At 38.5% G+C, this 15193-nt stretch overlaps 1 protein-coding gene across 3 annotated transcripts in view; it reads left to right on the top strand.

Annotated features, from left to right (window-relative positions):
• Positions 1–15193, top strand: part of arhgef10la (Rho guanine nucleotide exchange factor (GEF) 10-like a) — a 117716-nt gene that overhangs the window by 62890 nt on the left and 39633 nt on the right. For all 3 annotated transcript variants that reach the window (XM_085274820.1, XM_085274823.1, XM_085274822.1), the window contains 2 exons: positions 330–430; positions 12319–12440. In XM_085274820.1, the coding sequence (XP_085130946.1) occupies positions 330–430; positions 12319–12440 (223 nt within the window). The remainder of the gene's footprint in view (positions 1–329; positions 431–12318; positions 12441–15193) is intronic.

Below are 15193 nucleotides of genomic sequence, written 5' to 3' on the forward strand. Positions count from 1 at the left end.
ATAGGGTGTATGCCACAGATCTAACAGAGAAACAGACAATCATTCACTCCTACTGTCAATTTAGAACAACTGATTAACCTAACCAGCATGTCTTTGACTGTTGGAGAAAGCAAGAGTACTTGGAGAGAACCCATGCAGGCTAGACAGGAACATGCAAACTCCACCCAAATGCCACCAAATTGCACAAATATAATAAAAATAAAAGAAATAATACCCAAAAAGTGTTTCTGCTATTGCTTAATAATGCCTTTCGATGCCATATGATGTCTGCATCCATCTGAAGCTGAGTCTGTGTGTTTTTTTTTTTGTGCATTTGTTTTCTCCACCAGGTCAGGGCGTCCTGTCAGTTTCATGGTGGTCTTCAACACTCCTAACCCCCTTAGTAAGATCTCATGGGTCAACCGTCTGCACTTGGCCAAGATTGCACTACGTAAGCACACACAAACACACACATTCACAAAGGCATGCAGCAGTCTAACACAAACAGAAAGGATTACGAAGTCATTTCTTTTTAAACGGGATGATGTAATACAATGAAATGCAATGACAATGTTTTAAGTCAGGCGCTCAGACACATCATCAGTGTTTGCTTCTTACTCTATTGGCTAAGTACTAAGTATTACGGCTTATGTAAGCAGAGAAAAGGATTCTCACTTGGGTCACCTGAAGTTTATGTTGAACAGTGAAGCAAACTGTTAAAACAACGTTACGTTAATACAATTTTCCATCTGTCTGTTGTGGAAACAATCATCAGTGATCATTCAGGAAAGATTCCCGCCTACGAGTTAATGAAGTTGCTTTGTAAGGATGAAGGTTACTATTGGGACTGAAAAAGCATTAGCTTTAGAACTGTTTTATAGCTCTATATCCTACCATTTTTAATCCAGTAAGTCTTCTTTTTCTAATTCTGGACATCACGACTGGGTATCAAGACTTCACAACGTGCACATTCAACATAGAAAGAAATAAAATTGGCCAGACCCTGCCCAGCAGGGAGCAGCACAGTTCTTCTTTATCTCCCTAACCTCTTTCCTCTAACCCTTGTCCTGCTCTGCCCAGACTTTTGCCTATTATGCAATCTGACCATGCTGTAGTACAGGAGATCTTCCTGTCTTTGGTTCATCGGTGCATTCTGTCATCCAGTGGCAAAAGCAGAAACAAGACTCTCGAGTACAGTAATCTGTTTATTTATCCATGAAGGCGCATTTTCGACTTAATCACCACCTCTGTTTCCTTTTTCCAATCCTTTCCCTTTCACTGTATTGCCTTGAGCACTTTTTATGTCACATACAGTTTATTCTGGGTTTGTTGTGCGTGCAATGTGTCCCCTTACACAGCTCTTGTGCAAAATCAATTGCACTGTGCATGCTGTTGGTCTTCCAACAAAGCTCTTGTGCAGTTTTACTGATGTGGTTTCTTTCATCCAAGAGGCTATTGCATTGAGTGTTAGCACAGAAAAAAATAGTTTTAGAAGGTTTTGTAGCTAGATTAAAGAAAACTCAATGAAATGTCTTGTTTAGATAAGTGGCCATGTATTTGGGAATGATTTAATACCCCTACTGGGCTTTGAAATGAACAGGGGGTCGGATAAATCTTGGTTGTGCAACGGTCAAGAGGAAATTTGAAATGTTTTGTGCTTTACAGGATTTTTCCCAATAACTATACTTCTGCTGTATCTAGAGATTCTCCAATCTTGCACATTACAATAAAAAAACAACACTGGATTCTTCCCATGCGCTGCCGGCCTACCTCTCACAGCAGGGGTATAGAGGTGCAAGAAGCATGAAGTGCACCTGTAGACCCTCCAGTAGATCCTGCTGTATATGGTTTGTGTCAGAGTGACATCAAAGACATCAGGCTGAGAGCAGAGGATTCTGTGGTGGCAGTGAAGCACAGCATCCCCAGTCTTTCCTTGTTGCTCTCACCTTTATCAGCAACACAGCAGGCGTACTGATGAGGACAGCACCATAGTTATAACACGCAGCTCTCCTCCCCTATGGCTTCTGTGTGGACATTATTCAAAGCCAAATCATGCAAATTAGCCATAGTTGTCATACTCACAAGGAACCCCCATGCTGCAGTTATTACTCATTTATATAGACCATCCATATCAAATATGAATTCAAGAGAATACTAAGGAGAATACAATGACCAGAAGAAGATTAAAAGTATGCAATTTTAACCCACTGTACTTAAATTAATCCAGTAAACAAAATATATTTGGCATTCACATGGGAGGAAGACAAACATTGAATTTTCTTGGTTTATTGGATTTGACACCTTTAGAAAGAACCTGAACAGCCTGAAGACAATGGATAAAATGCTATCAAAATGTAAATATTGTATTGTATTATTAATATTATTTTACTGTAATGTTTATTCACTATAACGGCAATGTCAGCACCTATTTGTGTTTGCCACGTTACCCTTCTACCTTGCAGTGTCAAGTGCTTGTCACTGACATTACAATTTTTCTTTGACTTAGAAAAGTGTCACGTTTTTGACATATCTAAGATTGTAAGATTTTAGGCCTTTAGCCAACACTGCTATCAAGGCCATGTTACCATGAGAACTGCAGTAACATACATCTAGATTTTACCATCACCAACATGACAAGCAGTCAAGTGTGAGGAGAACAAGCTTGGAGGTGCATGGAAAAGTAATAAAATAGCAGCGTAGGGACAAGGAATGAAATAAGAGCGAGTAAGAAGATGAGTTCAAAGAGGGGAAAAGATAGATTATAGACAACCTCCCGCTGCAGTCAAGATATCAAGTAATTATGTGATTACTACATATCAAGTTCAAGACACAGATTTGGGCAGTGTAGGCTGGAGGAAGAATGAAGACCATGCTTCAACTTGATTCCCTGTCAGTGATTGACAGCATTTGTGTTTAAACCTGTGCTTACTTTGATGATGTTTGCTTTTTTGATTGGATTATCAAAAAACAACTAGGGTTAAGTCTCAGATTTTGTCTCAGGATAACATCAGATATTTACAAAGAACTTAAGTTGCAACATTATTTTTTTGGACTTTAATATATACATAAGCCTTGGTTGTTTCGATCTGCAGAGCTCTGTGGTGTTATTTCATGCTCTTTTGACTTTTTCGCCCAGAAATGATAGAAGTAACTCTCGTATTATGCATCATACAGCTGTATCAGTGCAGTTTTAGGATCACTGCAGTCTTAACTTACCAGTGGCATGCACAAAAATGATGCACATAAAAGTGCGAGCAATTGGAAAAAGTCGTGAGTGGCACAGACTTGAGAAAAGTTGCTTGTTTTCGTTTTATTATTATTATTTTTTTCAAAGTATTAGTCTAGGGCCATCTTACATTTCTCTTACCCTTGAAGAGAGTGAGCCAGAGAGAGAGAGAGAGATGGGGAGAGATGTAAGATATTCACAGCTGACAGTGCACACAATGTCACTCTACTTCATTTGCAATCACAAACTGAAACTAATGGAAATTTTTAATAGCTAATAAGAGTATAGAGTTTATGAAAACAAAACAAAATAATTAAAAAAAAACCTTGTTTACCTAAGCTGGTCTAAAAGTATGAATTAAACGAGCTGCCTGTAGTTCATCTTTCTGGTTATTTGTGATAGCTTCTATAGGATTACAGGGGTGCAGATGACCCCAAATGCTGTAAAGTAAGCGATACCACATGCAAACCATGAATGATTGTTGAATATTAATACACAGTTTAGTGCTAATTTTATTTTATTAATCTGGAACATATGTTGTGCAACTAAATAGATTCTAAAAATGTACGCAATTCTGACCAACTGTCTAAAATGGTCTTGCATCAATTTCATGAAGCTATGCTTGAGGTTTATTCTTGACAATATTTGTATGACCAGCTGTTACACTTGTACAGCTGTTGTAAAACATCTTCCTTAAGTTTAGAATCGGTGTCATAATTCTGCGAAATATATCTTTTTTCCAGTTGATCACAGAAGCATTTAGATCACTTACATTACACCGGTTTGGTAATGAAGCTGCCCTGTGACCCATTGGTACTCAGCAAATCATTCATTTCAAAACAAATGGTACAGAGGAGGGCAGGGAGATGGATTTCATTGAATCCCTTGGGGAAATAGATCAGCACCAACCTGGTCAGGATGACAATTACGTGTTAATTGTATTACAACCACATTTTGCCTTCCCATTTAACCAAATGTAATTACAATATGGGAGTTGTTGATTTAATTTCACGGATGGCGTGCTGTCATCGAGGCTTCCTCATCATTGCAATCGTAGGCAGGCCTGGCCTGTGCTCAGGGGAGACCTAGAGTTGAATCAGCATTTCAAACGCACCGAACCATGGTCTTGTTTAGTCTGAAATGGGTGCCTTGCTTCGAAATGTCCCTGAATAGTGGACAACACAAGTAGATAATGTTCGCATGCATGATTTAGTGAGCGATTAGATATCACAAAACTCATTTTCCCAGACCCATCTTCACACTAGAGTTTATCCTGTTACCCCCATTTAGAGAAAATACGGCTCCATCACTCTGACGTACTTGCTGGCCTTCCCTGTGCGTGCCACATGTGACTATCACTGACTTTTAATGACATTTCTGTACACTGTATTTAAGTCTTATTAGTGTATTGCCCATTAACCATGGTTTGTTGATACATTTTGGTCTCTCAACTCATTGCACCTGGATCATCCATAAACCTTTGGTTTCTTGGTAGTTTAAAAAATAATCAACTACAGCATGATGTGCTTCAGCAAGATGTTTAAACTGTTCTGGTAGTGGGCTTTACATATGATTATGGCAGCAAATTCTGACAAGACATGTTTCCAGAAAACAGTTTTTGTCACTTTTGAGTGCGTGTGGTGTAGTTATGAGGCCTAGAAACAAAAAGTGAGAATTATCCTATGGTGGTTCCTTGCCAGGAGCCCTGGGGTCCATTAATAACCTGGTGTGCCACTGCATCTTTTATGCCTCTCCGAGTGGCCCTACTGTTTCTGAAGGGTCTTCGTGAAATAGCCAGAAGCATTGCTTAATTAATGGGTTTTCTCACTGCAGAATTAATTGCTTCCTTCCATGCAGTCCCAGCTCTTTCAGGCAGGGTTAAGGCTGCAGACTTTGATGGCCCTCACAAGAAGAACAAGAGGCCGTCAAATCATGAGAGACTGTCGCTGAGACATAGGAGACAGAAGTGGAAAAATGAATGAGGGTAAAGAGAGAGAGAGAGAGAGAGAGATGGTGAAGTTGTGTGGGATTGTGTGTTTGTGTGTGGAGGTGAGAAAGTGGCGGTTGTGGAAGGGGGGGGTGAAAGGATGATTGAGACAAGCAATCAGTCCCACTGCAGGGAACAGAGGGCAGACAGGGGGCTGTTGCCTGCGGTTACACTGCTAAGTGTGGCGGTCTCTCACTTTTTCCCTCGTACGTGGATCAATAGATGAGTTGAGTGCGGCTTGGGGGTTCTGGCACACACTCTGACACGCCTTCTTAATCCACTGTGTGATAACCTATGCCATGCCGATGTATACCACACAGGAGACAAGTAAGGGTAGAGAATACAAAATCCACCTGGTCTTATGGGAGACCGTCAGGGGTTTACTTCCATTAGCCAAGGCATTTAGATTACTTGGTTGCTATGGTGACTGATATTGCTGCATCTCTTCAGATAACATTAGTCAACCTTATGTGGAAGTGTTGTCTTTTATTTTTGTGCCAGTAAGCTAAAGAAGGTGGAAAGATTTCTTTTGAACACCTTTGTCTTTTAAACTAAACATTCAAGGAAAACCTCCCATTTAAAAAAGGCGTTCATCGGAAGGATTTTCTGTTAGCCCTAAAATTAATCTGTCAGACAGCAGAGATTATCTCCCTATCTCACTGTGCTCAAACATGGGAAATGTTTATGATGAGCAAACATTATCACGGATTTAATTAACAGATCCCACACTCGCATTGATCCATGGGAAATATCAATTGCACTGGTGTATTTAATTAGTCTATATCTTTGGCCTTTGTGTCACAAGGGTTGATAGAGTGCCATGATCTGCAAATTAATCTTAATCAGCAAAAGACTTGAAACAAAAGCATGATAAGAATAAAGAAACTGAGAAACGAAATCTCCCTACTTAGTATTCCAATCCAGAAGCGTTACAAATGATGTTGTTATGAATAGTTACGGTACAGTAGCTGGGATTGAGTAGAACTGACCATGACCTTTAATTTGTGTAATCTCATCTTTTACATAATTGCTTTTAATCAACACTGTATGAAAATAAACATCACGGCTGGAAATCACTGCAATTTATTTTTTGCTTTTTAAGACAGTAAAATTTTATTTAAAAAAATTCAGTGTTATGATTTAATTGGTTGTTTTATTAGTTTTTATTGTAACAAGACACTAACGCTGGTATAAAATGGTCAACAGTGTTCCAATAAATCCTTACGATGGAGGTTTGCAGGAAATGTAGACCGAGAACAGACTGAGTACTTCAGTGTCATTAGGGGCCAGAAACAGCAGTCACGTATAGATGTAACTCCATTTTTGCGAGTGGGAGCATAGCTCAGTAATTGACTTCAATATGGTTTACCCTGAGATAATAAGTGTAGCCCTTGCTCAAACAGGTGGTAGCTTGCCCTGCAGAAGTGCCATTAGCAGTCATTTAACTAAGAGCACACTAATAGAGCCGTAGCATCCGGGCATTTGAATTTAATATGTACCTCAGCCCCCTGGTGAGATTATGATTTAGTAAGCCTGGTGGTGCGAGAGTATTTGCCTGTAAATGGCAAACTGAAAGCTACATTTTGACTTCTGAATATTTTCTCAGACTCACTATAGATTTTTCCCAGGAGACTACACAGAAACACAGGATTTTCTGGTTTAGAGGAAACCCAAGTGGTTCATTCAAAGGTTTTGCAAACAGCGCAAAAATTAAATGTTAGATATCAAAGAGGTTAGATTCATGAGAACTATAATGTTCTTGTAATCTGTGAAAGGTTGTATCTGTCATTATTTCTTGATTTATTATCGTGTATATTTGTAATCCCATTTAACCAATGTGATGTAGTTTGCATGTGACACCAGCGTGAAAGACATTTACTGTATAAGCTGCCAAATGACGAGGATGATATGATTGATGTCTCGTGTTTTTGCATGGGGGTGAGGCAAACAGGAAAAATCAGTCAAGATCTAGTTATCTACATGGTCTGTGATGTTTCCAGGGAATCTGATTGAACTGTTACTTGGGCATACTACCAGATTTTCCAGTTTGTGTCTAAGATGTTTATCCATATGGTTCATGCCTTCAGTTTCACTGTTTTCCAACAGGGAATTAACAACTAAGCTGACAAATTTTGTACTGTCACATAATTTTATATGTCAATTTCTTTGGATCAAATGTTGTATTATTCTGATAGGACACCATGGTAAAAAATAAACAAACAAACAAACAACTATTGTCTGTATGTGACATTAAAACACATGTTTTTAACAGCCTGCTTACAGGTGGATGCACATTCCAAGCCTCTACATTTAAGTTACTAACCACCTGCATGGAAAATAACTGTCTCATTTCATAATACCATAATAACTCACCTCTTTGGTTGTTCTTTAGACTGCTTTTGTTAGTAGCTTTGCTGTAGTTTTCTGCCTGTGTCGACAATTTCCGACAATTTGAATCTAATTGGTATGCATAGGAAGATACAATAAATCGCATGTCCTACACAACTGCTTGTAATTGCGATTCGAAAGCTAACGTGACTGTCTTTCTCTCCTGATTTGTAAAGCCTATCTGTGGTAAATTCAACACGATGTGAATCTAGTTTGAGGTGCAGTGTGCTGTGAAGACACAAACAAATGCTGTAAGCATGTGAAATGTAGTTTTCTTATAAATATTTATTTGGCTATTGTCCTTTAAAAAGGAGAAAATCTAAGACATGATATACCAAAATCACATTTGTTGTTGTAATAGAGATAAATACAGCAAAAGTTTTCGTGTGCATCAATAGGAGCAGTTCAGGCTCCTGTATTAGCTGATGTAACATCTGGATATGAACTATAGAGGTTATAAACGCGTGTGTGTGTCTGTCTGTGTAGTTCATATATTAGTTGTCAAAAAAACAGCCAGACACCGGAGCTTGCCCTGTTGTTATGCGTTTACACGATGTGATTGGTTGCCGTTGTTGTGATGACGGACTAGCCCGACAATTTAGTTGGCCAACACATGACGTCACCTCAAAGTGAATGAGAAGTGAGACCACTGAAGCCTAAAATGCTTACGTGAGAGTCCTTTATAGGAGAAATGGGATGTAACAGGAGGACTTGATTGTTAGATTTTCCTGTGTTTAAAGGTTTGACTGATGCAAAATAAATTCCCAGATGCGAAAGTGTACTGTGTAGTTGTACATGCGTGTGATTGTGCGAGTGTGTGTGTGAGGATACTGGCCTGTGTGTCCCTATTCGATGCCGTATTCAATTTAGGTCTGTGCTTATCATTTGTTCACCGTTATTCATCTTCATTACTACATGGCAAAGATTGAAGGTTAAGGCTAATTTGTGTTCTTTCCTACCACTTTTCTCTCTGTCATTTTCTTTGTATCCCAGTCCTTTTCATTCCCCGTGTTTCTCTCTATGTATTTGTCTTTTAATTTTTACTGAGTGACAATTTAGTAAAAGAAGTCAGCGTACCCAAACGGCACATTATTTATGCTAATCTAATAATTAGTTGAAGAAAGTCGATAATTTCTCTGTGGAATAGAAAACCACTGAACTTGCTGCTCCGTCTTCAAGTAGTCTTTTAATAAGTGACCTCACACCTCCACACCTCGTAGCAGGGGCTTGCTGAGGGATAGTCAGCACACAAGCCAACCACACACAAAATAATCACTGTATTCAATGATACTCCACAATTCAAGATGATTAAAAAAATACGAAAGGATTTATATTAACCCTGCTTTTAGTGTGACTGTTTAAGTGTTGAGATGAAGCACTCAAATGGATGAATTCTTTTTAATATCTCCATTAAGTATCTAACATAAAGCATAATTTGATTATACAGCTTAAAAAATGTTTGAATTGTAAGTAAATTATATCAAGTATGTTGTGTGTATGGGGTCAACAAGGTACAATCTGTATGCAAAGCTGCTTAGAATTTATAATATAATGTACAAATATTTTTTTCTTTATATCTTTACAGGAGCCAGGAATATATCCTGTTATACTTGAGGATATTTTGATTAACAGAATATTAATATTAGTTTGCTTTTTCCATTGTAAATTTTGTTTTTAAAATTGCTTTCATCCAATAATTCAAAGTGACAAAATTAAAATTTGGATTTGAAAAGTAAGCAACCTTATAAAATAATTAAAAACTGAGACCTTTCATTTACAGAAGCACTCGTGATTTTTGCTGTAGCGTTCCAAATTGTGTCCAAATGGATCCTGTTTGCTTTTTTTTTTTTTTGGTCTTTTTTTTTAAATGTTTAAATTTGATTGGAGTCCATCAATGGAATATCTTTATGAACATACATCTGTAATGAAGATGTTGAATTTATAAACAACAAGAAAAACATTTCTGGCCCTGGGATGGTTCTGGTTTTTGCTTGAGGTCCACTTATAGTCTGTGGTCAATTGGCCAGTCAGTTTACAGACGGCTTTAATTTTTCTAAAATGTATTCTTGAAATTATCGGTCATTGCCTAACAATTCAGTGGACAGAATGACAAAATTAAAAGCCTTTTTCCTGATCTCTGCTGGCTACACTGAAAGCCCAAAGACGAGAAGTGATCCTCCTCCTTTGACGATCATGTGGATAAGACAGGGGGTGGGGGGTGGGGGGTTGCTTGTCTCAGGTACAGTTAGACTGTGCAAAGGTTGAATGCAGCCAAAAACGGAGGTCCTTGTAGAAAACCTGTTACAGGCTTTTGAAAAGGCATTTGAGTTTGGGGAAATAGTTCATCTATAATTTCAGTGAACAAAAACATTCTGTCACAATATTGCAGAAATGACTTAAGGACAAGTCACTGACTGTCCTTGAGTAGCCAAAGCTAAGACATAAACCCCTCAGTTTTAAGCCTGTAGACACTCGCCTAAGAAGGTTTGAATTTGTAATGGCTGCCAAATGACAAAGTACTATTTTTATACAAAAAAATTGACAATTCATACACAACAAATAATTAACATTTTTTTAATGGTTTATTGAATGTATGTTGATTAGAAAAAATGACAGTTAAGATTCTGCTTTTACGAATCCAGTAGAGCTGAAAGAAATTCTGTAGAGGTCAAAAGTTTCAGTATGGAAATGTGAAAATTATGAGAAAATACAAGGCACAAAGCACAGGATGAAACTCACTGAAAGAAATTTCTAAAAAAGATAGAATGCACTTATCTAAGTCTACACAGTTTTGCCCTTGATCATTCTTATTGTTTTCTTTGTATAAATGTGTTTTGGCTTTTATTTATACTGCTAAAGCCTCGAATATCACAACAATGCAAGATGCCTAAAACAACATCAATATTAAATAGATATTAAAAATCCAGGAATAATATTTGAATCTAAACATATTAAACACAAAGCATGACAGCTGATATGCTGATGGGAACAGGTGGATTTTGAGCTGTAATTTAAACTATGTGATAGAGACTAGTTGTAAGAAGGTGAAAAGGGTAGTACGTTCCAAAGACGAGGCACAGCACAGCTAAAGGCTCTGGCAACCAATGCATTTAGTCTGAAACGAGGAGCAGTCAGGACAGCTCCTGAGGTTGAGCGTAAAGCACAGGATGGGGTGTGAGGGTGAAGGAGCTCGAAGAGATATGGGGGTGCCAACTCACTGAGAGCTTTAAAAGTGAAAAGCACAATCTTGTACTGGATGCACTTGGGAATGGGGAGCCAAGTTGGATAGGTGTAATATGGTCTGTGAACTTTGTGCAGGTGATGATTCTTGCTTTAGAGTTTTTGAGGAGATGAGAGAGAATGGCATTAGAATAATCCAAATTAGGGGTGACCAGGGCTTGAACCAGAACTTGGATGCTGTGTTGAGAAAGAAAAGTGCATAGTCTAGAAATGTTACATAGGTGGAATAGGCTGACTGTGACATTATTTGTGTGAGTGGTAAAAAAGGGAATGTCTAGCGAACCAGCTATGGAGACACTTTGGAAAGTGAGTACTTTGAGTTAATATCTATGACTTCAGTTTTATAGCTTTTTGCTTTGAGCTAATTGATTGTTAATCAAGTGGTGATGGCTTCTAGGCGGGCAGTGAGGTTAGAAGGTGAAAAGAGGTGTTGGGGTTCGTGGAAATATAAAGTTATATCCTATCAGCATAAAACTGAAACTGTATTTCAAAATGGAAAAAATATTTCCAATAGGAAGGAAATAAATTATAAATAGCAGGGGTCCCAGAACTGATCCCTGAGGGACACCACATGTTCTGGAGGCTGATGGAGTGCAGAGAGTCTTGCCTTGGGCAAACTGTTTCCTGCATTTTTTTTTGCAATAAAAGGAGAGCTATTGTAGTGCTTTGTCCTTGATTCCAGTGCTGGAACTTTTGAGTAATCCAATGATTTTGCAGTAATGCAAGCATTCTTGTAGAGGAGTTGCTGATTAAGGTATGTTTTCTTGGGTACAGCCAGGCTAGTTGTCTTGGCCAACATAACTGACTGACTCTTAAATTTTATCCCCTACCTAAAGAATAAGGATATGATACTCCTATAAAACAAACTCTGCAATTAGCTTTTTCCTTTTGCTCATTATAATGCATCTGTGATCTCTACTAGCTTATACCTAGATAAAATATGCAAACAAACCAGAAAGGAGAGCTGTTAAATTTCATGCTCAGTTTAGTTTCTATACATTGAAATAGATGATTACACAATTATATAATGGGAGTACCTTGGCAGAATTGCCCAGTGACTTGTCAGGGGTACACCTGTTGTAAGGCTCAGTGCTATGAGGCTCACACACCAGGCAAATCCATTATATTATAACACAAATCCGGCAGTTGCATTTTTCCTGCTGGGGCAGACTCTCACTGTTGATTAAGTAAAGGTTTAATCACTGTTGAAGCCCTGCATTGGCAGTACCTGGCCTCGCCTCCTACAACAGGGGATAAGCCTCTGGCTGATTATTCACATGCTAATCACACCATTCATATTATATACCTGAGATTGTGAAATGTCTTTATGGTGATTTTATGTGGTTTGACATAGCTTGAAATAGTTTACAGATTAGCTGAGCTGTGGGAATGAGATGCATGTTGAAAAGAAATAAAATAAGTACATAAACTAAACATCAAGTTGGGGTGACCTAAGTAAGAATGAATAGAAAAGAGTCTCTTTTTTTTTCTATTTCAGGAGAGGAAAATTCACCAGGCTGGTTATGTGGAGAGGATGAAGGAAAGACGACAGCCCCCTTTTGGTATCCACTGCTTGCCTGTCACATGTCTGTCTTTGCTACAAAATCAACAGAGAGAAAGGTAATTTTGCTTCTGTGATTAAAGGAAAAAAATCTATTTTTAAAAACAATTAGTTTGTACACATGTTTCTGAAGTTTCAAAGATCAGCCCCTGCCAGCACTGCTTTCCAACAGTGTAATGGTATTTCAACATATAGGCTCCATGTTCAAATGTTCATTCTGGTCACTGTTCTGGTGAAGCCAGTCCAAATAGCATCCCTGCTAGGTCAGATAGTAACTGTTACATGTTGTTTTAACATGGCTGTCTCATTTACAGATGAGCAGACACAAAATTAGGATGGCATCTCTATGTAGCGCCTTGAATTGCGCACCAAAGTCATTATTGTTTTGGAGAATGTTATAAACAGCAAGAACATAAAAAACCCCAGAGAAATAGATTCTCTCCTTCAGTCTCTATCTTACATTCACACTGCTCAAACTAATCTCATGGAAACCTCAAATCTGCTGTTTTGGGAAAAAACAGCAGTACATCTTAAGGTTTTAGTGCACGCAGGACAAAGTCTGAACATTAAGCTTTTTAACATTTAAACACCAACACTGGTACACAAATATCACTGAGAGGAAGAGGCACAGATTTTATTACCAGAGGTGCAAACAAACCACTCCATTAAGACAAAACTCCTTTTATGTGTGTTGAATTTTCCTCTTTTCCCCCACTTTGCTTTATTATCTGTTATAATTTAGATGTTGATTTAAAAGCAAAAATGTTAGGGTTTTACTATGATAAGGGCAGAGTATGTGATGACTCATTACTGGAGTCTACTAATTGTCTAATGCAAATCCAGAGATTTCTTGGTCCGTGTTTTTGTTGGAAATAGCTGTCATCATAACAGACACACACATGCACATATACACAAATACACAAGTTTGAAAGTGTTATTACAATTCTCTGCAGTTAGTGCTTACAGTATTGGTTTCAAGAAGTGCAACAAGCCTATTAAATGTTCACACCACGCCCTGGCTCTTCCTGATGGAGTATGTCTCAATGAAGCATCACTTTACCAGATTGAGGAAGCCAATGGTGTTACATATCCCATGTCTGGAATGGGCTAAATTGCATCACAGGTTTCAGCTTGCTTATTTATGGTCAAAGCAGCACATCTGGTGTAATATTAAGCTGTACCTTGTTGAGGATTATGGGTGTATGTAATTTTATCTTGTAGAATTAGCAATCCACTGGATGAACGCATTCTGCTTTTTAATACTCTCACTGACTCGGTATAATTTAATTGGAAGTGCAGCAATAATGCTAATAATGACTGATGAAGTATAAACAGTGGAACAAATTAAATTTTTAGCAGGATCATCTTACTGTTGTTGTCAGTTCAGAATTTTAAATCTCTGCTTCTTTTTGAACTTGCCAATTGTGCTTTAGCTGCAAATATTTTGATGTGTTCAATGTTTTTGAACTGGCAGTGTTTATATTCGGGAAGCAAAGTGCCTCTCTTAAGATCAATCTGTCAAACCAATTTGACTTCCACTGACGTTAACTTTTCCTGTGAAGCAGCCATTAGTCCATAGTGGTGGCAGAATGGCTCATTTAATAAAGATTTTGTCAAAAGAGATCATAGTGCCATTTTACACAGCCATTTCCCATTGAATGTAATCAAAGCCCACTTGCACTGACCTAACAGATAAAAATACACCATCTCAGTGATGATCTCACTCAAAAATACATAGACTATTGGAATTACAAGGTGACACGCAAGCTTTTGCTTCTGGTTGCTGGCTCAAGAATTTCGATCAATACAAGCTGTTAAGACCTAGAAGCCGCCGATAGATCAAATGGTCAGTACAGGTGAGAGATAGACTTAAGGGGTTTTAGAAGTCAGTGGTAATGGTATGAAATCAGTTTGCAAGGGCTGAAAGATGATATTTCCGACCACATTTTCTGTATCCATAATGTGGTTATGGGTCCTACTGTGCAAGTTGGAATGTGGCGGGGAGGCAAATTACCACAACCACCAGGGGAGGATGTTATAAAGTGATCATGCAATTATCTTAATGGCTGTGGGACAACCAAGCATAAATCAATCTTCCAGCATTAGATTAAGACCTGTACAGCAAACCATTGTCTGCTAGCCATGTTGATGAGAGAGGACGATAAGGTGAAAGAGCAGCTGGTGAAAAGTGGAAAAAGTGCAGCACTGACACAGCGGGGTCAGGGTGGGGTGTGGGATTTCCCAAAAGGTGCTAATGACTATCTGGAGTATTTTGCAAAAGCGTGTTACACCCGTGTAGAAGCTGAGCCAAGTGAATTAATGAATTTTGAGCCAGAGGGACGCTGCAGTCTCTAAGGATCTGCTGATACCACCGTCTTCTTGCAAAAATAAATGAAACACCTGAGCACACCAGTGAAAATCATAGCAGCTATGTCAGTTACAAACCTTGTTTACCGCAAAATTGGTCCATGTGGTGAAATGAACATGCATGAGTAAAAGGTAGAAGCATTTACGCTTGTACTTCTGTGTGTGCAGGTATTATGTTCATGCTTCCTTAACTCTATGAATGTGCATGACTTGCGCGTTGCGCTATATTTGAGTGTATACTGTAGCTTTGGAATTTTATGCATCTCAAGAATGGGTTAGTAATGGGAATGGGGGCCGAGGTATCAGAAAGCTGGAGAGGTAGGCAGTAATATTTCTTTCCTTTTTTGACTAAAGAGAAGGTAGCATTAAATGGAGTGACTTTAAGTCCTTCATGCAGAGCAGACTGTGATTAGGGGCTTAACTCAGCAGCAGCCCCCCACTCCCT

This window comes from Mchenga conophoros, linkage group LG5, assembly GCF_057382185.1.
Source record: "Mchenga conophoros isolate Kocher_MC1m ecotype Shallow Benthic linkage group LG5, M_conophoros_male_GT1.1, whole genome shotgun sequence".
NCBI classification, from domain to species: Eukaryota; Metazoa; Chordata; class Actinopteri; order Cichliformes; family Cichlidae; genus Mchenga; species Mchenga conophoros.